Genomic DNA, 24,213 nt, shown 5'->3' with positions numbered 1-24,213 from the left:
GCAGTGTGGGCAGCAGGACAAGGGAGGTTCTTGTGCCCCTGTACTCAGCACTGCTCAGGACACCCCTGCAGTGCTGTGTCCAGCTCTGGGCTCCTGAATTGCAGAGAGCTGTTGAGGTGCTGGAAGGTGTTTGGAGAAGGGCAGCAAGGCTGGGGAGGGGCCTGGAGCACAGCCCTGTGAGGAGAGGCTGAGGGAGCTGGGGGGGTGCAGCCTGCAGCAGAGGAGGCTCAGGGCAGAGCTGATTGCTGCCTGCAGCTGCCTGCAGGGAGGCTGTAGCCAGGTGGGGTTGGGCTCTGCTGCCAGGCAGCCAGGGCCAGAAGAAGGGGCCCCAGGCTGAAGCTGTGGCAGTGCAGGTTGAGGCTGGATGTTGTTAGGAAGTTGCTGGCAGAGAGAGTGATTGGCACTGGAATGGGCTGCCCAGGGAGGTGGTGGAGTGGCTGTGGCTGGAGGTGTTGCAGCCAAGCCTGGCTGGGGCACTGAGTGCCATGGTCTGGTGCCTGGGCAGGGCTGGGTGCTAGGTTGGGCTTGGAGGATCTTGGAGCTCTTTTCCACCCTGCCTGATTCTGTAATTCCATGAAACCAGGCCCAGGTGGTGCCATTCAGTGTGGACAGAGTCTGATCCTCTTGGTTTGTTTTTTCCCCCCCTTAACAATATTTAATTTGGTTGAACAGTTGAAAGGAAACCAAAAAGCAACTCCCCTGAACAAACCAATCCTTGCCAGAGCAATTCCATCCATGCCAGAGTGATGCAAGAGGGAGCAGAGGTGCAGGTGGCTACTGCCAACCTCTTGACTGAAGGGAGAAGCTGCAGCATGGCCTCACCTTCATTAGTGAGCAAAGAACCAGCCCTGAGGTGTTGTGTAGAGGAAGCTCAGCTCCACTGTTGGCTCTGCTCATGGAGCAGCTGCTGAGTGTAGTTATTTTAATGTGACCTTTGCAAATAAAGATGTTCTCAGGGCTTCTTTAGCACCTGGGGGGGTTCTTCTTTGGGTTCTTGCTTTCTTTTTCCTTCTAAACCAAAACCTGACTGGCAAGGGAAGGTTGGAAGTCATTGAAGGATGTAATAAGCAAATTCAGACACTGGCACAGGTTCCCCAGGGAGGTTGTGGATGTTTGCTCCCTGAAGGTGTTCAAAGTCAGGTTGGATGATGCCTTGAGCAACCTGGGCTGGTGGGAGGTGTCCCTGGGCATGGCAGGGGGTTGGCACTGGATGATTTTGGACTGGAGAGGAGGAAGAAATTCAAGACAGGGAGGGTGGCAGAGGCTGCCCAGGGAGGTTGTGGCTGTCCCCTCCCTGGAGGTGTTCAAGGCCAGGCTGGATGAGACCCTGAGCCACCTGGGCTGGTGGGAGGTGTCCCTGGGCATGGCAGGGGGTTGGCACTGGATGATTTTGGCACTGCAGATGGCACTGGATGGCTCTGGATGATTTTGGACTGGAGAGAAGGAAGAAATTCAGGACAGGGAGGGTGACAGAGGCTGCCCAGTGAGGTTGTGGCTGTCCCCTCCCTGGAGGCATTCAAGGCCAGGCTGGATGAGACCTTGAGCCACCTGGGCTGGTGGGAGGTGTCCCTGGGCATGGCAGGAGGTTGGCACTGGATGATCTTGAAGGGTCCCTTCTAACCCAACCCATTCTGTGAATGAAACACTCCTGATCCAAGCCCTGCTGAGGGCAAGATGTCAAACAAAGCCAAAGCTAAAACTGCTGAGTGCAAGGGAGACTATTTCAGGAGGTCTCCTTCAGTGCAGCAAACGCAGCCTGGAGTGTGGTGGGTGAAGCTGATGCAGAGTGAGCCAAGCAAGTCCAAATCCACTCTTCCCTGCATGCCTGTTGTGACTTTCAGTGCCATCCTGTGATTGCCTGGGGCAGTAACTGCAGTGTGTGGTGCTCGTTGCAGGTGCAGTCGGTGCAGCACGTTTACCCGGCCCAGGTCCAGTATGTGGAAGGAGGAGAAGCTGTTTATACCAATGGAACCATGTAAGAGGCTCCTGTTGGCTGGAGCAGGGCCCTGTCCCCATCCCCCACACCTTTTGGGCCTCCCATCCTGGCCCAGCAGCTGGCACTGCCCCACTTTGGCAGGAGGAAGAGGAGGAAGAACCTTTGCTTGGGCTGGGTTGTGTGCGTGGGGGGAGGTTCAGCCACACTCCACTCCAGGGAGACCTCAGAGCTGCATTTCAGCATCTGGAGGGGACCTGCAGTGCAGGCTGGGGAGGAACTGTGCAGGAGGGTCTGTGAGGATAGGGCAAGGGCAATGGTTTGGAAGTGGAGCAGGGCAGGGAGGCTGTGCAGAAGCTGTGGACAGAGATCTCTCAGCAGCTCTGCAGCCTCTGCTGGACTCTCCACCTCCTGACAGACATCACAGCTCACTTCAAGGCACCACCATCAGCAGGCAGCAGCAGGCAGAGGAACCAAACTCTTCCTGTCAGGCACCTAAGCACCTCCTCCCAGCAGTCCTAAGCACCAAGCTCAGCTTCCAACCATGCAGACAGAGCTGAAGGAGACCTACAGGCAGGCTGAGGAGGGGCTGTGCAGAAGGGCCTGTGGTGACAGGACAAGGGGCAGTGGCTTGGAACTGGAGCAGGGCAGGGCTAAGTTGGCCATCGGGAGGAAGTTCTGCACAGTGAGGGTTGGGAGACACTGGCAGAGGCTGCCCAGGGAGGTGGTTGAAGCCTTATCCCTGGAGGTATTCAGGATCAGCCTTGGCTGTGGCCCTGGGCAGCCTGCTCTAGCTGGAGGTGTCCCTGCTGCCTGCAGAGGGGTGGCCAAGATGCCCTTGGAGGGTCCCTTCCAGCCTGATGCATTCTGTGAGCCTTCAGAGATCTTGGAAATGGCCTCAAGGGCTGCCAGGGGAAGGTTAGGTTGGAGATGAGGAAAAATCTCTTTGCTGCAAGAGTGGTCAGGGACTGGAAGAGGCTGCCCAGGGTGGAGTCCTCATCCCTGGAGGGGGTTGAGAAGCTGAGCTTTGAAGGTCCCTTCCAGCCAAGGCAGTCAGTGAATCTGTGTTAACCCCATGGAGGATCTCTCCTCCAGGGAGCCTCCCCAGCCCCTCCTGTGCTTGGATGGGGCAGCTTTAGGCAGCAGCTGCTGGAGGGAGGAGGAGGAGGAGGTTATCCTGCATTGGGTGGGAGAGAATCACAGGCTTGGTTTTCCAATCAGCAAAGCTGCATTTCTGAGGAGGCTGCAGCAGCAGATTGGGTGAGAACAGAGCTGATAAGACACTTCTGTTTGGGTTGCTGGGCCGTGTGGGGGCTCCAGACTGATCAAGGTCGAGTTTGGAGTTAGCCAGGTGCTGAAGGAGGAGCCCAAAGCCAGGCCAGCTGACCCAGGCTGCCCAACAGAACTATTCCACAGCATAAACCTCTCCCTCCCTGTCACCTGGCAGCCTTGGCTGGGCACAGCTCCTGCTCTCCAATGGCCACCACCCCTGGAGCCTGTCCCCAGAGCCTGCTGCTCTGCTTTGGCAACGTTTGGTATCTTGCATTCACTGCTGGCAGCTCACAGCTCCAACCATCACCACCACCACTGGCTGAGTATAACTTTGGGCATTTATTAATTGGTGTTAATGCCAGAGGGGGGTTAATTAGTGCTGTAGCTAATCCCTTTCCATGCCACACCCTTGGGGCTCTTTTCGTCTTCCCCATCCCTCTTCTCAGTGGGATTGGGTTGGGTGACAGAAGAGCTAAGTCAATCCTATTGTGGCTTTTGTGAGGTCTCCTCCTTCTTCTCTTCTTTTCTGTGCCTCTCATTTGAGTCTTGGAGCCTTCAGGATGCTCTCAGCCTTCTGCACCAAGGTTGGCCACAGTGGCTGCAGAGCATCTCCTGGGCCCTGGGCTCTCACTGTGGCTGTGGTTGGACTTTGCTCCAAGGCTCTCATAGGACTGATTGATGTTGCCAGGATTGGACCTGAGGCTCTTCAGCCTGGAGAAGAGAAGGCTGAGAAGGGATCTTATCACTGCATGCAAACAGATAAAGGATGGTGGGCATGAGGGTGGGGCCAGGCTCTTCTCAGTGCTGCCCAGTGATGGGACAAAGGGCACTGGGCACAAACTGGCACCCAGGAGGCTCCATCTGAACAGGAGGAGAATCTCCTTGGGTGTGAGGGTGCTGGGGGCCTGCAGCAGGCTGCCCAGAGAGGTTGTGGAGTCTCCTGTGCAGAGCTTCCAACCCCCCCTGGGCATTGTGCTGCTGGGCAAGCTGCTGTGGGTGCCCTGCTGGGGTAGGGGGGGTTTGACTGGATGAGCTCCAGAGGTCCCTGAATGATCTCCAGAGGCCTCTAGATGATCTCTAGAGGGCCCTGGATGATCTCCAGAGGTCCCTGGATGATCTCCAGAGGCCTCTAGATGATCTCTAGAGGTCCCTGAATGATCTCCAGAGGTCCCTTCCAAGCCCACCCTGCTGGGACTTACAGCCCAGGGTTCAGTGCAGCAAATCTCACTGCCACTGAGAGTTTGGGGTTTGCTTTTATGGAAAGCTGGACCAAAGATGCTGAGAGGGCTGCAGCAGCTCTGCTCTGAGGACAGGCTGAGACAGTTGGGGCTGTGCAGCCTGGAGAAGGCTTGGAGGAGACCTTGGAGTGGCCTTGCAGTGTCTGAAGGGGGCAACAGGGGGGCTGGGGAGGGACTATTGACAAGGGCTTGGAATGAGAGGAGGAGGAGGAATGGGTATAAAGTGGCTGAGAGGAGATTGAAAGTGGATGTTGGGAAGAAGTTGTTTGCAGTGAGGGTGGGGAGAGACTGGCACAGGTTGAGGGTGGGGAGAGACTGGCACAGGTTGAGGGTGGGGAGAGACTGGCACAGGTTGAGGGTGATGAGAGACTGGCACAGGTTGCCCAGGGAGGTTGTGGAGCACAGAAGCACCCAATGTGATCAAAGATCACATTGGGTGCTTCTGTGCTCCACAACCTCCCTGGAGGTGTTCAAAGCCAGCTTAGAGATGAGGATCCACAACCTCCCTGGAGGTGTTCAAAGCCAGCTTAGAGATGAGGATCCACAACCTCCCTGGAGGTGTTCAGGGCCAGCTTGGATGAGTCCTTGAGCGACCTGTTCTAGCGGGAGGTGTCCCAGCCTATGGCAGGGGGGTTGGAACTGGCTGAGCTTTGAGCTCCCTTCCATCCTCTGATTCTCTGATTTCAGTCTCTGTTGCTCAAGTGCTTTGCTCCCCAAGCTCCTCTCTCCCTCCTGACCCCTGCTGTTCTTCCTTTGCCAGCCGAGCCACCTACTCCTACAACACCGAGGCTCAGATTTACGCCCCCAGCAGCGCCGCCTCCTACTTCGAAGCTCAAGGAGGAGGAGGAGGAGGAGGAGGAGGAGCTCAGGTGACTACAGCGACATCCTCTCCTTCAGCCATTCCCTCTCACAACATGGTGGGCATCACCATGGACATTGGGGGAAGTCAGATCCTCTCCAGCTCGGGAGCCTATCTCATTCATGGGGGGCTGGAAAACACTAGACATTCTCTGTCACATACTTCACGCTCCTCTCCAGCAACGGTATGTAGCCCTCCAGATGTTGTAGCCCTCCAGATGTTGTAACCTTCCAAATGTTGTAGCCTTCCAGATGTTCTAGCCCTCCAGATGTAGCCCTCAAGGTCTTATAGCCCTCCAAATGTCGTAGCCTCCAGATGTTGTAGCCTTCCAGATGCTGTAGCCCTCAAGGTGTTGTAGCCCTCCAAATGTCATAGCCCTCCAAATGTCATAGCCTCCAGATGCCATAGCCCTCCAGATGTTGTAGCCCTCCAGATGTTACAGCCCTCCAGATGTTGTAGCCTTCCAGATATTGTAGTCCTCCAGATGTTGGAGCCATCCAAATGTCATAGCCTCCAGATGTTGGAGCCTTCCAGATGTTGTAGCCCTCCAAATGTCATAGCCTCCAGATGCCATAGCCTTCCAGATGTAGCCCTCCAGATGTTGGAGCCTTCCAGATGTTGTAGCCCTCCAAATGTTATAGCCTCCAGATGTTGTAGCCCTCCAGATGTCATAACCTCAAGATGTTGTAGTCCTCAAGATGTTGTAGCCCTCCAGATGTTGTAGCCCTCCAGATACTGTAGCCCTCAAGATGTTGTAGCTTTCCAGATGTTTTAGCCCTCCAGATGTTGTAGCCTTGCAGCTGTTGTAGCCCTCCAGATGTTGCAGCAGCCCAGGGAGCCAGGCATGTTCAATTCCAAAGGAGCTGAGAAGCCTTCCCTGCCTTTCTCTCTGTGTGCTCTGTGTCTGTGGGGCAGAGCAGACACTGGAGTCCCCCAGGGCTGGTGTTATTCCAGGGGGGGGAGTTGTGCTCTTCTGCCTTGCTGCTGGGCAGAGGTTTCTCCATCATTTCAGTTCTTCACCATCAGAGGGTGGTGGAATGCCAGGACAGGTTGCCCAGGGAGGTTGCTGAGGTTTGATCACTGCTGGTCTTCAGGGTGAGGCTCAACAAGGTCTCTGAGCAACCTGCTCTAGTGGAAGATGTCCCTGCTGGCTGCAGGGCAGGGAGGGGTTGGACTGGATGACTTTTGGAGATCTCTTTGAGCCTCACTGAAATTTCACAGCCTGGAGAGAAGAACATTCCCAAGCTGCTTTTTTTTGGGGGGGGTTTATTCCCCCAAGAGCCACATTTTAGCTTTGCCAGTTCCAACCAAGTGTCTCTCTTTGCATCTTCTACTAAGTGCAGGCTCTGGAGCCTGGGCTTGGGTTTAACCCAAACTAAAGAGACCTGGGAAGAGATTTGTCATTCCCAAGAGCCCTGCAAAATCCACTGCTAACACAGTGATTAATTAACACCTGTTAACACAGTGATTAATTAGCACCTCAGGTATGGCAGGGGGATTGGAAGGAGCTGATCTTTAAGCTCCCTTCCAACCCAAAGCTTTCCATGGATCTCTGAATCTATGTCAGGATGAGGATGCCAAGTGAAGAGCAAGCAAGAAGCCTTTGTCTCCATCTCCTACACCATTGTCTCCTCTGTCCAGCTCACAGAAAATGGATTTTAGGGCTGAGATTGACCCAACAGAAATGTTTCCAAGCTCTCCATTGTTTTAATCCTGTCAATCAAGCTGAGAGGTTGACAGAAACACAGAGTGGGGGAGGGTAGAGGGGTCCAAGTCTTAACCCCCCCAAAAAAAACCCCAACCTAGAAGCTACCAAAGCTTGGATCTGAGAACCTGGCAGGCTTTTGGAGCAGCTGCTGCCTGGAGCTCAGGCTCTGGGGCTGCTGCTCCCCTCCCCTTTCCTGGCTGTGTGCAGAGATGTTTGTGGCTGTAGTGCAGGATGTGTGGCTGGCTGGGCAAATGGATGGGAACAGCAGCACCCAGGGAGAAAAGCAGGAGCAGTTCCTTGCTCAGCACTCTTGGAGATGAGATCTTCTGCTGAGACCTCCACCAGAGTGTTGTGTCCAGCTCTGTCTGGGGCCTCAAACACAAGAGAGACAAGGACCTGCTGGAGGGGGGTCTAGAGGAGACCACAAAGATGGGCAGAGGGATGGAGAAGCTCATTATGGGGACAGGCTGGGGGAAGTGAAGCTGTTCAGGCTGGAGAAGAGGAGAATCCAGGGAGACCTTAGAGCTGTATTTCAGTGTCTGAAAGGGACCTACAGGCAGGCTGGGGAGAGGCTGTGCAGAAGCTGTGAACAGAGATCTCTCAGCAGCTCTGCAGCCTCTGCTGGACTCTCCACCTCCTGACAGACATCACAGCTCACTTCAAGGCACCACCATCAGCAGGCAGCAGCAGGCAGAGGAGCCAAACTCTTCCTCTCAGGCACCTTCTAAGCTCCCAGCAGTCCTAAGCATCAAGCTCAGCTTCCAACCATGCAGCCAGGGAGACCTTAGAGCTGAAGGAGACCTACAGGCAGGCTGGGGAGGGGCTGTGCAGAAGGGCCTGTGAGGACAGGACAAGGAGCAATGGCTTGGAACTGGAGCAGGGCAGGGTTAAGTTGGCCATCAGGAGGAAGTTCTGCACAGTGAGGGTTGGGAGACACTGGCAGAGGCTGCCCAGGGAGGTGGTTGAAGCCTTATCCCTGGAGGTATTCAGGATCTTCTTCAAGAAAAGCCTGGATGAGGCACTTAGTGCCATGGTCTGGTTGATTGGATAGGACTGGGTGCTAGGTTGGACTGGATGAGCTTGGAGGTCTCTTCCAACCTGGTTGATTCTATGATTCTATGATTCTGTCAGTCTTGGCTGTGGCCCTGGGCAGCCTGCTCTAGCTGGAGGTATCCCTGCTGCCTGCAGAGGGGTGGCCAAGATGCCCTTGGAGGGTCCCTTCCAGCCTGATGCATTCTGTGAGCCTTCAGAGATCTTGGAAATGGCCTCAAGGGCTGCCAGGAGGAAGTTCTGCACAGTGAGGGAGGTGCACAGGTTGCCCAGGGATGTGCTTGAGGCCCCATCCCTGCAGCCACTCAAGGTCAGACTCACTGTGTCCCTGGGCAGCCTGCTCTAGCTGGAGGTGTCCCTGCTGAGTGGACAAAGATGAGCTTTGAGGGTCCCTTCCAGCCCGTTGCAGTCTGTGAAGCTGTGAGCTCTGACTGCTGAGGTTCTGCTTTCTTACCCCACAGGCTTTTAGGAAGTTGACTTGATGGATTTTTGCCTCTTGGTGCCTTGAGGTTGCCTTTGATCCTGGAGCCAGTGTCCTCTGCCTTAGGTGGAAAGTAGCTTGAGGTGGAAAAGCAAACTCCAGATGGACCTGGCTTAGCTGAGGTTCATTTCTGGTGTGAGAGTTTTGTGTGTGTGTGTGAATGTTTGAGCTCTTCAGAGCTACCAACCAGCATCAGACCATCTGATGTTGGCTCCTGCTGGCTCTGTTGAAGGAAGTAGCTGCTGATCTTGTCAGCTCTGTGGGACTGCACCTTGCACAGCTGCACAGCTTTACTCTGGGCTTTGGGTTGCTTCTGTTGGTTTTGGGGGGTTTTATTTCCATGGTGATGGGCACAAGGGAAAAAGCTTGAGCAGAGTTTGTGTCCTGTTGTGTGGGACAGAGTTAGTTTGGAGCTGTCTACAGAAGATAAAGCAAGAAAAGACCTCAGGGTGAGACCTTTAGGAAAAGGCCTCTGAACTTAATGTGCTGCTTTGCCTGCAGGAAGGGGCTTTGAGAGGGTATTTTAACACAGAATGTCTGTGGCTCTTGTGGAGAGGCTCAAGAAGGTGAAGCAGGACATGAAGACAGTCCAGGGATGTGTCTATTCCAGTGTCTCACCACCCTCCTGCTGAAGAACTTCTTCCTCAGCTCCAGCCTAACCCTGCTCTCCCTCAGCTTCCATCCATCCATTCCCCTTTGGCCTGTCTCTAGCCCAGCCTGATGGATGCTTGAGGCAGAGCTGCCACTGAGACCTTGAGAGCAAGCAAAGTGTCTTCAGAGGGCACTGGAAGCAAGGCAGAGCTGCCTCAGGCTCCCCTTGGACTGTCTCTAGCCCACCCTGATGGATGCTTGAGGCAGAGCTGCCACTGAGACCTTGAGAGCAAGCAGAGTGTCTTCAGAGGGCACTGGAAGCAAGGCAGAGCTGCCTCAGGAGGTTGAAGGTGTTTGGTAAAGCCTAAACTCAACTCTGTCAGTATTTAGGGGACCTCACAATCCAACTCTGCTGCAGAGGTCCTGCTCCATCCAGGAGCAGCTGGAGCAGGCCCATGCAGTGGCTGTGCCAACACAGCTCTCTTAGTCTTCATTTCAATTAGGCTCAGCCTTCTGGAGACCTTCCACGAGGGAGTGCTCAGGAGGCTGCTGAAGAGCTTTGAAGCTTTCCCCTGCAGTGTCTGTGCAGGCAGGTGTGAGGCTGCCTGCTTGCTCTGTCCCCTGCACATGAGGCACTGCTGCAAGTGCCCAGGCAGTGCTGCTGAGCTGAAGAGGCATTGCTCAAGGGGCAGGCTGCTGCTGCTGCTGCTGCCTGAACACAGGAAGGAAGCTGTTGTCTGCCCCCCCCCTCCACTGACTCATTTCCTGCAGGCTGCAGCAGTAAGCAGCCTTTGGTTCCTCATGCTGCAGCAGCCTGTGCTGGAGCAGTGTCCTCAACCCAACGAGACCTCACCTCCAACCCTGCCTCCAGTCCTGCTGTCCCCAGCACAAGGACACAGAGCTGCTGGAGAGAGGCCAGGGGAGGCCACAGAGATGATCCTGTGAGCACAGGCTGAGGGAACTGGAGGTGTTTAGAAGGCTCCAGGGGGACCTCAGAGCTGCCTGCCAGGGCCTGAAGGGATCCTGCAGGGAGGCTGCAGAGAGAGCTTTGCTGAGGGGCTCTGAGGCAGGCCCAGGGGGAATGGTTTGGAGCTGAGGCAGAGCAGGGAGAGAGTGGAGCTGAGGAAGGAGTTGTGCAGTCTGAGGGTGCTGAGAGTCTGGCCCAGGCTGCCCAGGGAGTCTGTGGCTGCCTCCTTGCTGGAGGTACTCAAGCCCAGCTTGGCTGATGCCTTGAGCAGCCAAGTCTAGCTGAGAGCTGTCCCTGCCCCTGGCAGCAGGGTTGGAGTAGATCAGCTCTGAGCTCCCTTCCCACCTAAGCCCTTCTGCAACGCTACGAAGCTGAGCACTGCACTCAGTGCAAGCCCAAAAGCTCCCTGGCCAGGCTCTTTCCCCTTGGCAGTGCCCCTTGCTGTGATGTTTGCATGCCAGCCAATAACCCCTCTGCAGCTTCACCCCATCAGGGCTCAGCTCTCTGCCTCTCTCCCCTGCCTGTTGTCAGGAAGCATTAATCATTCAACTATTAATAAAGGGAATAGATAATCCTGGCTTGTTGCTAACTGTCTGATTTTCCTTCCTTTTTTCTCCCCCTCCCCTCCTCACTCCTCCTTTTTGTTTGGTCTTTAATTTATGTTGTTGTTTTCCCTCCCTTTTTTTTTTTTTTGTTCTTTCCCACTCCCTCCTCCTCCTCCTCCTCTTTCCTTCCCCTCCCTTCCCTCTGCACATTTCTCTGTAGCTTGAAATGGCGATTGAAAACCTCCAAAAAAATGAAGGGATCACATCACACAAAAGCAGTTTGCTCAACAGCCATGTAAGTGACCATCAAGAGTTTACAACCTTGCCTTTGGGGTTTGCTTTTTGGGGCTCTTTTTCTTTCCTTTTCCCCTGCTTTCCTCTATCCAGTCACAGAATCATAGAATCAAGCAGGTTGGAAGAGAGCTCCAAGCTCAGCCAGCCCAACCCAGCCCCCAGCCCTGTCCAGGCACCAGACCATGGCACTCAGTGCCCCAGCCAGGCTTGGCTTCAACACCTCCAGCCACAGCCACTCCACCACCTCCCTGGGCAGCCCATTCCAGTGCCAATCACTCTCTCTGTCAGCAACCTCCTCCTAACATCCAGCCTAGACCTCCCCTGCCACTACTTGAGACTGTGTCCCCTTCTGTTGCTGGCTGCCTGGGAGAAGAGCCCAACCCCACCTGGCTACAGCCTCCCTTCAGGTAGTTGTAGACAGCAATGAGGTCCCCCCTGAGCCTCCTCTGCTGCAGGCTGCACCCCCCCAGCTCCCTCAGCCTCTCCTCATAGGGTTTGTTTTCCAGGCCCCTCCCCAGCTTTGCTGCCCTTCTCCAAACACCTTCCAGCACCTCAACATCTCTCTTGAATTGAGGAGCCCAGAACTGGACACAGCACTGCAGGGGTGGCCTGAGCAGTGCTGAGCACAGGGGCACAAGAACCTCCCTTGTCCTGCTGCCCACACTGCTCCTGAGCCAGCCCAGGCTGCCATTGGCTCTGCTGCCCACCTGGGCACTGCTGCCTCATCTTCAGCCTACTGTCTATCAGTACCCCCAGGTCCCTTTCCTCCTGGCTGCTCTCAGACACTCTGGCCCCAGCCTGTAGAGAGATGTTGAGGTGCTGGAAGGTGTTTGGAGAAGGGCAGCAAGGCTGGGGAGGGGCCTGGAGCACAGCCCTGTGAGGAGAGGCTGAGGGAGCTGGGGGGGTGCAGCCTGCAGCAGAGGAGGCTCAGGGCAGAGCTGATTGCTGCCTGCAGCTGCCTGCAGGGAGGCTGTAGCCAGGTGGGGTTGGGCTCTGCTGCCAGGCAGCCAGGGCCAGAGCAAGGAGACCCAGGCTGAAGCTGTGGCAGGGCAGGTTGAGGCTGGATGTTGTTAGGAAGTTGCTGGCAGAGAGAGTGATTGGCACTGGAATGGGCTGCCCAGGGAGGTGGTGGAGTGGCTGTGGCTGGAGGTGTTGCAGCCAAGCCTGGCTGGGGCACTGAGTGCCATGGTCTGGTGGCTGGGCAGGGCTGGGGGCTGGGTTGTGCTGTTTGAGCTTGGAGCTCTCTCCCAACCTGCTTGGTTCTGTGATTCTTTAAATGCTGGAGCTGTGGGGGGCAAGAGGCTGGGGCCAGATTCTTCTCAGTGATGCCCAGGGACAGACCAAGGAGTCAGAGGGCACACACTGGAAGCCAGGAGTTTCCACTTGAACAGGAGGAGAAACCTCTTTGCTGTGAGGCTGCTGGAGGCCTGCAGCAGGCTGCCCAGAGAGATTGTGGAGCCTCCTTCTCTGGAGAGATTCCAACCCCACTTGGATGCCTTCCTGGGTAACTGCTTTGGCAGGAGGTTGCACTGAATGATCTCCAGAGGTCCCTTCCAACCCCACCATGCTGTGATGCTGTGACACAGATCCCATAGGCAGCACATCCCAACAGCCTGCTCCTCTGAAAGCCTTTCCTGTGCTTTTGCCATGCCTCAAGGAAAGCCACAGCTGCTGCAGTGCTCTGCTGAATCCCATTTGCTCCCCCTCTGGCTTCTCACCCTGCCCAGGATTTCCCTGCCCTCTGTGGAGTTCCCACTCTTCTGCTGAGCCTTCTGCACTCTGGTTTCTGGCTCCCATGCAGTAACCTTTAACAGTGAGCACCTTGCTTGGGGGGGAGGTTTGAAGGCTTCTCATTCAAGTCCTGTTGGAAGCTGTAGGAGGTTGGATTGAGGCTGATGTTGGCTTGGTCCTAGAGAGAAGAAATCCCTCAACTGAAAAGAGAGAGGTGTCAGAGGAGTCACTGCAGGGGACAGGAGGTGTTTGGTGTCACTGCACATCTCAGGAGGTGTTTTCACAGCTGTTGATACCCAGATCAAGTCATGAAGTGGAGGATTTGAGACCCCAAAAGTTCTCCACGTGAAAATGGTGAAGCTTTGGGGTTGAATGAATGAGGACTGTGCAGCCTGGAGAAGAGAAGGCTCCAGGGAAGCCTTAGAGCTGAAGAGGACCTACAGGAAGGCTGGGGAGGGGTTGCTTAGAAGGGCTTAAGGTGATAGGGTGAGAGGCAAAGGTTTGAAACTGAAGCAGGGCAGATTTAGGTTGGACATCAGGAGGGTGAGAGAGTGATGGATCACTGGAACAGGCTGCCCAGCTCTGTGCTTGAGGCCCCATCCTTGGAGCCATTCAAGCTCAGCCTTGCTGTGGCCCTGTGCAGCCTGCTCTGGTTGGAGGTGTCCCTGCTGCCTGCAGGGGTTGGCCAAGATGCCCTTGGGGGGACCCTTCCAACCCAGTGCAAGCTGTGACTCTGTGGATAGAGCTGCTCTGCTCTGAGGAGAGGCTGAGTGTCTTGGGTTCAAATGCAAGTTCCCAGAGACTCTTATAAATTTGGTAGACCCAATGACAATTTATAGAATTTATAGAGTTTATAGAGTGCCCTCCCCTCCTCCCCCTCCTTTCCCCAAAAGACAGGGAGAGAGATAAAAGGTAGGGACACCCCAATAAATCAATCTCACTCGATTTGGAAGTAAAAAAGGAAAAGTTTAACAATAACTTAGAAAAAGGGATTGGAGGTAGGGGAGTTTACAAAGGATAAGGAAGGGAAAACAGCAAAATACAAAACAGGGATGGATACAACCCGAGTAGTGTGATGGTGTCTCTGCCTCGTGGCTGGTATGCAGTATCAGTGTGTGTGTGATCATGAACGCAGGTAGAGGAGGAACGAGCAAGAGAGCGAGGAGCAGGAAGTGCTCCTCTTTTATACCGCAGGAAGTGGGGGGAGTGGGCTAACCATCACCTGGAGTGTGGCCCACCCCTGAGGAGGGGCCAAGACCCCTAGGGTCAGGTTCAGGGTCACTCCCCCAGGAGTGTTAACCCTATACACTGAGGCAGTTCAGTCTGGAGAGGAGAAGGCTCCCAGGTGACCTTCTTGTGGCCTGCCAGGGTCTGAAGGGGGCTACAAGAAAGCTGGGGAGGGACTTTTGGGGCTGTCAGGGAGTGGCAGGAGTGGGGGGGATGGAGCAGAGCTGAAAATGGGGAGAGTGAGGCTGGATGTTAGGAAGAAGTTGTTGAGCAGGAGAGTGGTGAGAGCCTGGCAGGGGTTGCCCAGGGAGGTGGTTGAGGCCCCATGGCTGGAGGTGTTTGAGGCCAGGCTGGCTGAGGCTGTGTGCAGCCTGCTCTAGGGTAGGGTGTCCCTGGGCATGGCAGGGGTTGGCACTGCCTGCTCCTTGTGCTCCCTTCCAACCCTGCCTGATTCTATCATGCTGTGCACTGCACAGTGCAAGCTGTGACTGGGAAAAGAGCCAGATACTGGAGCAGGACTGGAGGGCACTGGAGCATGGACCAGATTCCACCTTGAGCCTGCTTAAATCCCAGTGATTTCCAGGCCAGGTTTGTGCTTGGATTCTGTGTTGCTGGGAGCTGCTGTGGCTGAGGGAGGTTGGGATCCACAACCCCAATCTGCCTTGCTGCTGACCTGGGCTTGACTGCAGCTGTGGCTGAGGGAGGTTGGGATCCAGAACCCAAATCTGCCTTGCTGCTGACCTGGGCTTGACTGCAGCTGTGGCTGAGGGAGGTTGGGATCCAGAACCCAAATCTGCCTTGCTGCTGACCTGGGTTTGACTGCAGCTGTGGCTGAGGGAGGTTGGGATCCAGAACCCAAATCTGCCTTGCTGCTGACCTGGGCTTGACTGCAGCTGTGGCTGAGGGAGGTTGGGATCCAGAACCCAAATCTGCCTTGCTGCTGACCTGGGCTTGACTGCAGCTGTGGCTGAGGGAGGTTGGGATCCACAACCCCAATCTGCCTTGCTGCTGACCTGGGCTTGACTGCAGCTGTGGCTGAGGGAGGTTGGGATCCACAACCCCAATCTGCCTTGCTGCTGACCTGGACTTAACTGCAGCTGCTGCTGCTGCTGGAGTTGTTCCTCCTGTGCAGACAAGGTTGGAGGTCTGGATAGAGAAGGAGGCCTTCAAAATGTTCATCCCAAACACCCCTAAGGACAACAGAAGTGCTGTTCCCAAAGCCATTGGCTGGAGTCCCTTGGTCCATCTCCCTCCTTCCAAGATTCACTGAGCTCTCATTTTATTGATGCTGAAGTGACTGAACCAACCAAAGGAGCCTTTTTTGGGGGGGAGGAAGTTGCTCTTTTTGCTTGTCAGTCCCTGTGCTGATGTTGTCTGCTGGGCCTGCCCTTTCTGGGATAAATAATTGATGTTAATTGCCAACTTGCATCAACAGAAATGTCAGAAGCAGCTCAGGCACCAACTCCACCTGCTAGAAGGACCCCACTGAGTGTGCAGGTTGCATTTGCTTGTGAAGGGAAAGCTTTTAACCATGCCAATCCTCACCTCCAGAAAGGCTTTGCAACCTGGTTGGTTTCCTTGCCTCTTTAGGCAGTGCCTCAACATCTTTATCCATTGGATAAAACAAACCCAACAACAACAACTTCTTGCAGCTTGGATTTTGGCTCTGCCTGAGTCGAACCCAACCCACCGTGGCCTGGGAGCTGGCAGGTGGACTCTGCTTGAATGCTCTTGCAAGAACCTGAGTGTGGTTGTGTTTTGGGGGCTGAGGGGTGAGGAGGAAGGGGGTCCACCAATTAACTCCTGTCAATTAATTACTCAGCCTCCAGTCCTCATTGTCTGATGAGGCTTTCCCACCGTGGAAGCGCCGACAGCTGTTTGCCAAAGCTCCTTCCAGCCTCTTTAGACTTCTTGTTTCTTTGTGTTTTCCACCCATAAAGCTCCAGTGGTTGTTGGACAACTATGAGACAGCTGAAGGTGTCAGCTTGCCCAGGAGCTCTCTCTACAACCACTACCTGAGGCACTGCCAGGAGCACAAACTGGACCCAGTGAACGCTGCCTCCTTCGGCAAGCTGATCCGGTCGGTGTTCATGGGGCTGAGGACTCGGCGCCTGGGAACCAGGTGGGGATGGAAAAACTCCTCCTGCACCTCCTGCCACATCTGCTGAGGGTCTGAGAGGGGCCTACAAAGATGCTCAAAGGGCTGTTGTTATGAGGACAGGCTGAGAGAGTTGGGGCTCTGCAGGCTGGAGAAGAGAAGGCTTGGAGGAGACCTTGGAGTGGACTTCCAGGAGCTGAAAAGGGCTACAGAAGGGCTGGGGAGGGACTATTGATAAGGGCTTGGAAGGAGAGGAAGAGGAGGAGGAGAAGGAATGGGTTTAAGTGGCAGAGGGGAGATTGAAAGTGGATGTTAGGAAGAAGTTGTTGGCAGGGAGGGTGGTGAGAGAGTTGCACAGGTTGAGGGTGATGAGACACTGGCACAGGTTGAGAGTGATGAGAGACTGGCACAGGTTACTCAGGGAGGTTGTGGAGCACAGAAGCTCCAAAAAAGCTGGGGAGGGACTTTTGAGGCTGTGAGGGAGTGGCAGGAGTGGGGGGGATGGAGCAGAGCTGGAGGTGGGGAGAGTGAGGCTGGAGGTGAGGAGGAAGTTGTTGAGCAGGAGAGTGGTGAGAGCCTGGCAGGGGTTGCCCAGGGAGGTGGTTGAGGCCCCATGGCTGGAGGTGTTTGAGGCCAGGCTGGCTGAGGCTGTGTGCAGCCTGCTCTAGGGTAGGGTGTCCCTGGGCATGGCAGGGGTTGGCACTGGCTGCTCCTTGTGGTCCCTTCCAACCCTGACTGCCTCTCTGATTCTCTGCACTGCCCAAGCAAGCCCAGAGTCAGTTGCAGAGCTGCACATCCCAGCCCTTGCCCTGGTGAGCTTCCACTGAGCACTTTCCCTGCTGCTGCTTCCAGGGGGAACTCCAAATACCATTACTATGGGATCCGCCTCAAGCCTGAGTCGCCTCTGAACCGCCTGCAGGAGGACACCCAGTACATGGCCATGAGGCAGCAGCCCATCCACCAGAAGCAGAGGTAGGTGCTCCCAGCAGCCAGGAGCTCACTGGTGCTGCCCCCAGTGCTGCCATGGGCCAGGATCCTTGCCCAATAAATGCTGCAGAAGGAGAAACTTTGTGACTGTGAGGCTGGCAGAGCCCTGGACCAGGCTGCCTGGGGAGCTTGTGGAGTCTCCTTCTCTGGAGTGATTCCAAACCCACCTGAACGTGTTCCTGTGGGGGAAGAAGCAATAAGGGAGACCTCATTGCTCTCTCCAACTACCTGCAGGGAGGCTGTAGCCAGGTGGAGTTGGGCACTGCTGCCAGGCACCCAGGGACAGAACAAGAGGACACAGTCCCGAGCTGTGCCAGGGCAGGTTCAGGCTGGATGTTAGGAAGAAATTTCTTCATGGAAAGAGTGCTTGGCATGGGGATGGGCTGCCTGGGGAGGGGGTGGAGTGCCTATCCCTGGAGGTGTTTAAGAGGAGGCTGCATGAGGCACTTAGTGCCAGGGGTTAGTTAATTAGAAGGCTTAGGTGCTAGGTTGGACTCGCTGATCCCAGAGGTCTCTTCCAACCTGGTTCATTCTGGGGCTCAATGACCTCCAGAGGTCCCTTCCCATCTCTACCATTCTGGGATTCTCTGATTCTCACTTTCTAGTTGCTGGTGGCACCTTGAGCAGGCTTCTTAACCCCTTCAGCTCCATCCTGGAGAGTGCTTTGCAAAAGGAGCTTCTCATTTCCCCCCATTCCTTGAGTCAGTGACAGAATCAAGCCCTCAAAATGCTCTCCCTGAGTGTCACCTCCTGTCCTCCATGCTGCCAGCCATGCTGTGCTTGGGCCTGTCTAAACCCCAACCATGCTCTCCATGCAGGTACAGACCAGTTCAGAAGATGGATGGGATGGCAGAGAGTGGCTCCAACAGCAACCTGCACACCACCCCTGAGCAATCAGTAGCTGCTCAAAGTCAGCACCACCAGCAGTTCATAGGTGAGGAGGCTGCTTTGGTGGCTTGGGGAGCTCATGTCTAGGCTTGGAGCTTTAAGTCCTGCATTTCTTTGCTCTTCTGATAGCTCTCCAGTGTGATCCTTAGCTGCTGGAGTGGTGCTGTGGATCTGCTGTCTGTCTTCTCAGCAGCTTTGGAAATGTGAGGCCACATCTGCAGTGTTGCCTCCAGTTCTGGGCTGCTCACTTCAAGCTGCTGGAGAGAGGCCAACAGAGGCCTCAAAGCTGCTCTGGGAGGTGCAAAGTCTGAGAGCCCTGGGGCTGAGAGCCTGCAGAAGAGCAGCCCCAGAGGGGAGCTGAGCAATGCTCAGCAAGAGCAAAAGGAGCAAGAGGATGGGGCCAGACTCTGCTCAGTGGTGCCCAGGGACAGGACAAAGGGCAGTGGGCACAAACTGGCACCCAGGAGGTTCCATCTGAACAGGAGGAGAATCTCCTTTGGTGTGAGGGTGCTGGAGGCCTGCAGCAGGCTGCCCAAAGAGGCTGTGGAGTCTCCTTCTCTGCAGAGCTTCCAACCCCCCCCGGGCATTGTGCTCCTGGGCAAGCTGCTGTGGGTGCCCTGCTGGAGCAGGGGAGTTGGACTGGATGCTCTCCAGAGATCCCTTCCCACCCCTCCATGCTGGGATCTCCATTCCAAAGGCTGCAGTACCTGTCCAGCTGCTGCAGGTGATCCACATCGACCACAAGTCCTGCCTGAGTGCTCCAAACTCTCACCATCCTTCCCCATCTTTTTGTTTCCCAGACGTGACCCATGTCTTCCCTGAGTTCCCAGCCCCTGATCTGGGGAACGTCCTGGTGCAAGAGGAGGTCACCCTGAACGATGTGAAGACTCTGCAGCTCCTCTACAGGCGGCACTGCGAGGTGATGACCTTTAACTGCTTTGTTAATTGCTGGGGGCCTGTGTCAGGAGCAGTGTGGGCAGCAGGACAAGGGAGGTTCTTCTGTCCCTGTGCTCAGCACTGCTCAGGCCACACCTGCAGTGCTGTGTCCAGTTCTGGGCTCCTGAATTGCAGAGAGATGCTGAGGTGCTGGAAGGTGTTTGGAGAAGGGCAGCAAGGCTGGGGAGGGGCCTGGAGCACAGCCCTGTGAGGAGAGGCTGAGGGAGCTGGGGGGGTGCAGCCTGCATGTGAGGAGGCTCAGGGCAGAGCTGATTGCTGCCTGCAGCTGCCTGCAGGGAGGCTGTAGCCAGGTGGGGTTGGGCTCTGCTGCCAGGCAGCCAGGGCCAGAAGAAGGGGACCCAGGCTGAAGCTGTGTCAGGGCAGGTTGAGGCTGGATGTGAGGAGGAAGTTGCTGGCAGAGAGTGATTGGCATTGGAATGGGCTGCCCAGGGAGGTGGTGGAGTGGCTGTGGCTGGAGGTGTTGAAGCCAAGCCTGGCTGGGGCACTGAGTGCCATGGTCTGGTGGCTGGGCAGGGCTGGGGGCTGGGTTGTGCTGTTTGAGCTTGGAGCTCTCTTCCAACCTGCCTGATTCTGTGATTCTCTGATCACCACAATGAGCTGCCTGTTACAGCTCAGATGCTGCCCTCAAAGGCAGTTGGCATCCTATGACCTGCTTTTATGCCTCATTGATTAGCAGGGGGCTGGAGTGAGCTGGGCCTTGGTGTCTTGTCCCTAGAGTCAGGTGACAGGAGAGGAAACGTCCTGAAATTGCACTAGGGGAAGGTTAGGTTGGAGATGAGGAAGAATTTCTTTGCTGCAAGAGTGGTCAGGGACTGGCAGAGGCTGCTCAGGGAGGTGGTGGAGTCCCCATCCCTGGTGGTGTTCAAGAAACCTGTGGCCATGGCACTTGGGGCCGTGGTTTGGTGGCCATGGAGGTGTTGGGTTGAAGATTGAACTGGATGACCTTAGAGGTCTTTCCAGCTGAAACCTTTTGATGATTCTCTGCTAAGACAAGGCCCTTTCTGCTCCTTTTCTTGTCCATGGTTTGCTCACAGTGGCAGCAGAGGGCATTTCTGCTGAGCCCAGGTGGCAGGGTGGCAGCAGAGGGCATTTCTGCTGAGCCCAGGTGGCAGGGTGGCAGCAGAGGGCATTTCTGCTGAGCCCAGGTGGCAGGGTGGCAGCAGAGGGCATTTCTGCTCAGCCCAGGTGGCAGGGTGGCAGCAGAGGGCATTTCTGCTGAGCCCAGGTGGCAGGGTGGCAGCAGAGGGCATTTCTGCTGAGCCCAGGTGGCAGGGTGGCAGCAGAGGACGTTTCTGCTCAGCCCAGGTGGCAGGGTGGCAGCAGAGGACGTTTCTGCTCAGCCCAGGTGGCAGGGTGGCAGCAGAGGGCATTTCTGCTCAGCCCAGGTGGCAGGGTGGCAGCAGAGGGCATTTCTGCTCAGCGCAGGTGGCAGGGTGGCAGCAGAGGGCATTTCTGCTGAGCCCAGGTGGCAGGGTGACAGCAGAGGACATTTCTGCTCAGCCCAGGTGGCAGGGTGGCAGCAGAGGACATTTCTGCTCAGCCCAGGTGGCAGGGTGGCAGCAGAGGGCATTTCTGCTCAGCGCAGGTGGCAGGGTGGCAGCAGAGGGCATTTCTGCTGAGCCCAGGTGGCAGGGTGGCAGCAGAGGACGTTTCTGCTCAGCCCAGGTGGCAGGGTGGCAGCAGAGGACATTTCTGCTCAGCCCAGGTGGCAGGGTGACAGCAGAGCAGCTAACCAGCCCTTGCTCTTTCTTGGCAGGCTACTTTGGATGTTGTCATGAACCTCCAGTTCCATTACATTGAGAAACTCTGGCAATCCTTCTGGAACCCTAAACCACCATCCAGTGAGGCCTCTGCAGCTCTGCCTTCCAGGTATGCTGCTGTGCTCTCCAAAGGCTTCACTTTTGGGATGGGATTCTAAAGCTCCAGGAAGGATTTTCAGCTCCAGGAGTTATATTGAGGCTTTGGAAGACCTTAGAGGATTTAACTCCTGCAGAATCATTACAGAGAGGGTCAGGAGTGTTTTAAGAGCAGGATGACCACACAAAGTTCAGACCTCTGAGGAAGTCTGCTCTGATTATCTGCAGCTCTCTGAAAGGAGGTTGGAGCAAGGCAGTGCTTGGTCTCTTCTCCCTAAGACAGTAAGGAGCCTCAGGTTCCACCAGGGAAGGTTTAGGTTGGGCATTAAAAGAAGCTCCTTCACTTCAAAGGCTCTCAAGCACTGGCCCAGGCTGCCCTGGGAGGTTGAATCCCTGTCCCTGGAGGTGTTTAAGGCCAGGTTGTGGGCAGCCTGCTCCAGGATAGGGTGTCCCTGCCCATGGCAGGGGGATTGGAACTGTCTGATCCTTGTGGTCCCTTCCAACCCTGACTGATTCTCTGTGTTTCAAAGCTGCAGAGCTGTGGTGCTGAGGGCCAGAGGTCAGAGAATGGTTGGGGTGGATGCTCTGAAAGGTCTTATCCAACCCAATCCATTCCATGATTCCCTGATGTAATGCATGGAAAAATCCCTTCCAAATTCCCAGTTGCCAGAGCAGTGTCTGAGCAGTGTCTTCTCTGGCAGTGCATTAGGACTTTGCTTCTCTTGGGACCAGCCAAGCTTTTGCTTGCTGAAGTGACTTTACTGCAGCTCAGCACCCACCTACACATGACCACGAGTGTGTGGAGGGCACCCAAGGCCAGTGGCAGGCAGGAGAGGTGAAGGCAGGGAGAGCAAGCACCAGGAGGTGGGAGAATGGTAGTCAGAAAGGTCAAACATCCTCTCCATGCATGGAGAGGTGCTTGCAGAGTCAGGACATGCCCAAAGGATCAGATGTTCCCTTCTGAAGGAAGCTTTCAGGTCCCTTTCAAACGTGAATGAAAGAAGCTTCTGCTGACAAGTGAGGTTAGGAAAGAGTGAAAGCACTGAGGGCAAAGCTGCTGCTGACACTGCCTCCTTCCTCCTCCTCCTGCAGTGAAGAAGAACACGAAGGCAGCCTCCCAAAAGACAAGCTGATTGCTCTGTGCAAGTATGAACCTGTCCTGAAATGGATGAGAAGCTGTGACCACATCTTGTACCAGGCTCTGGTGGAGATCCTCATCCCAGACGTGCTCAGGCCAGTGCCCAGTGAGTGTCCTGCAGCTAAAGGGGCTGTGGGGGGGGCAAGGGGATGGGGTCAGACTCTGCTCACTAGGCCCCAGTGATGGGACAAGGGTGCCCAGGAGGTTGCACCTCAACAGGAGGAGAAACTCCTTTGATGTGAGGGTGCTGGAGGCCTGCAGCAGGCTGCCCAGAGAGGTTGTGGAGTCTCCTTCTCTGCACAACCCCCCCTGGGCATTGTGCTGCTGGGCAAGCTGCTGTGGGTGCCCTGCTGGGGTAGGGGGGGTTTGACTGGATGAGCTCCAGAGGTCCCTGAATGATCTCCAGAGGTCTCTAGATGATCTCTAGAGGTCCCTGGATGATCTCCAGAGGTCTCTAGATGATCTCTAGAGGTCCCTGGATGATCTCCAGAGGCCTCTAGATGATCTCCAGAGGTCCCTGGATGATCTCCAGAGGTTTCTAGATGATCTCTAGAGGGCCCTGAATGATCTCCAGAGGTCCCTTCCAAGCCCACCCTGCTGGGACTTACAGCCCAGGGTTCAGTGCAGCAAATCTCACTGCCACTGAGGGTTTGGGTTTTGCTTTTATGGAAAGCTGGACCAAAGATGCTGAGAGGGCTGCAGCAGCTGGGGCAGGGGTGAGCTCCAGAGGTCCCTTCCCACCCCTCCACCATGCTGGGATTGTGAGATTCTGTAACCAGAAGAGAAGCAAGGAAAGTTCAAGTTAGAACATTAGAGAAGAAGGAACATTTGAGCACATCTCTGGGCCCAGCTGATTTCTCCATGCTCAGTCATGCCCAGAGCTAACCAGAACAGACCCCAAGCTAGACAGTGCTGTCCCTGGGTGCCTTTCTAACGCTGCAGCCTCTTTGCAGGCACTCTGACACAAGCCATCAGGAACTTTGCCAAGAGCCTGGAAGGGTGGCTGATGAATGCCATGAGTGAATTCCCTCCCCAGGTTGTGCAGATCAAGGTAAGCAGCAGCAGCAGACTCTGGGCTGGGTTCTGGAGGCTCTTGTGTGTGCATGGAGCAGCTCTCCAGAGGAACTGGAGATCACTGCTGGGCTTTGGCCACCTTAGCCTGGACTTGAGTGGTGTCATCAAGCCAGATCAGAAGGGAAGGTCATGATGTCAGAGGGGTGGAGTTGGGAATGTGTAGGCTGAAGAAGCAGCTCTGAAAGCAGCTTAGGAGGCTGAAGGATGGAAGGACCTTTAGCTCATGCAGTGCTCCAGGCTTGGGGCAGAGTGGCTGGAAAGCTGCCCAGCAGAAGAGGACCTGGGGGTGCTGAGTGACAGCAGCTGAGGGTGATCCAGGTGGCCAAGAAGGCCACCAGCAGCCTGGGCTGGATCAGCAATGGTGCAGGCAGCAGGAGCAGGGAAGTGATCCTGCCCCTGTCCTCAGCACTGGCGAGGCCACAGCTGGAATCCTGGGGTCAGTGCAAGGACATCGAGGGGCTGGAGCATGGCAACAAAGCTGGGAAGGGTCTGGAGAACAGGGCTGGGGAGGAGCAGCTGAGGGTGTGCAGCCTGGGGAAGAGGAGGCTGAAGGCAGATCTCATAGCTCCCTGCAGCTCCCTGAGAGCCAGCTGGGGGTTGAGCTCTTCTCACTAGTACCAGGTGATGGAACAAGAGGAAATGACCTCAGGTTGCACCAGGGGAGGTTTGGGTTGGAGATGAGAAGAAACTTCTTCACTGAAAGAGTCCTCAAAGGCTCCTGAGGGAGGTGATTAAATCCCCATCCCTGGAGGGGGTTTCAGAGAGGCAGAGAGCTGTGGTGCTGAGGGCCACAACTCAGCCCCAGCCTGGGCAGAGGTAGAGAATGGTTGGAGTGGATGCTCTGAAAGTGGTTTTTGTTTCCCCAGCCAGAGCTGTGCCCTGAGCGCTTGAGCTCAGCTTGGAGGAGCATTCCCAGCTGGCTGAGCTGCTGCTGATGGTGTGTCCTGTGTTGCAGGTGGGAGTGGTGAGTGCCTTTGCACAGACCCTGAGGAGATACACTTCCCTCAACCACCTGGCCCAGGCTGCCAGGGCAGTGCTGCAGAACACCTCCCAGATCAACCAGATGCTGAGCGACCTCAACCGCGTCGACTTCGCCAACGTCCAGGTAGCTCCTGGGCTCTTCTCCCAGCTCCCCTCACAGCTGCATTACACAGAAGCAGAGAATGGGTTAGGATGGAAGGGAGCTCAAAGCTCAGCCAGTTCCAACCTCCTCTGCCATGGGCAAAAACACCTCCAACTAGAACAGGTCGCTCAAAGCTTCATCCAACCTGGTGCTGAACACCTCCAGGGAGGTTGTGGAGCACAGAAGCACCCAATGG

General features: G+C 55.6%; 1 protein-coding gene across 7 annotated transcripts in view; it reads left to right on the top strand.

The window, feature by feature from the left end:
* RFX2 (regulatory factor X2) overlaps positions 1–24,213 on the top strand; it is a 57,056-nt gene that overhangs the window by 26,914 nt on the left and 5,929 nt on the right. For 2 of the 7 annotated variants that reach the window (XM_064175129.1, XM_064175127.1), the window contains exons 4-14: positions 1,896–1,975; positions 5,204–5,486; positions 10,865–10,939; positions 15,837–16,018; positions 16,847–16,966; positions 17,800–17,915; positions 18,670–18,788; positions 20,583–20,695; positions 21,775–21,926; positions 22,774–22,871; positions 23,850–23,999. In XM_064175129.1, the coding sequence (XP_064031199.1) occupies positions 1,896–1,975; positions 5,204–5,486; positions 10,865–10,939; positions 15,837–16,018; positions 16,847–16,966; positions 17,800–17,915; positions 18,670–18,788; positions 20,583–20,695; positions 21,775–21,926; positions 22,774–22,871; positions 23,850–23,999 (1,488 nt within the window). Of the gene's footprint in view, positions 1–1,895; positions 1,976–3,249; positions 3,529–5,203; positions 5,487–10,864; positions 10,940–15,836; positions 16,019–16,846; positions 16,967–17,799; positions 17,916–18,669; positions 18,789–20,582; positions 20,696–21,774; positions 21,927–22,773; positions 22,872–23,849; positions 24,000–24,213 lie in introns of those variants that run through there. The other 5 variants (XM_064175131.1, XM_064175135.1, XM_064175133.1 and 2 more) reach the window with 5 other exon arrangements.

The sequence above is a fragment of the Pogoniulus pusillus genome, chromosome 41 (genome assembly GCF_015220805.1).
Source record: "Pogoniulus pusillus isolate bPogPus1 chromosome 41, bPogPus1.pri, whole genome shotgun sequence".
Taxonomy (NCBI): domain Eukaryota; kingdom Metazoa; phylum Chordata; class Aves; order Piciformes; family Lybiidae; genus Pogoniulus; species Pogoniulus pusillus.
This window is presented reverse-complemented; position numbering and strand designations above follow the sequence as displayed.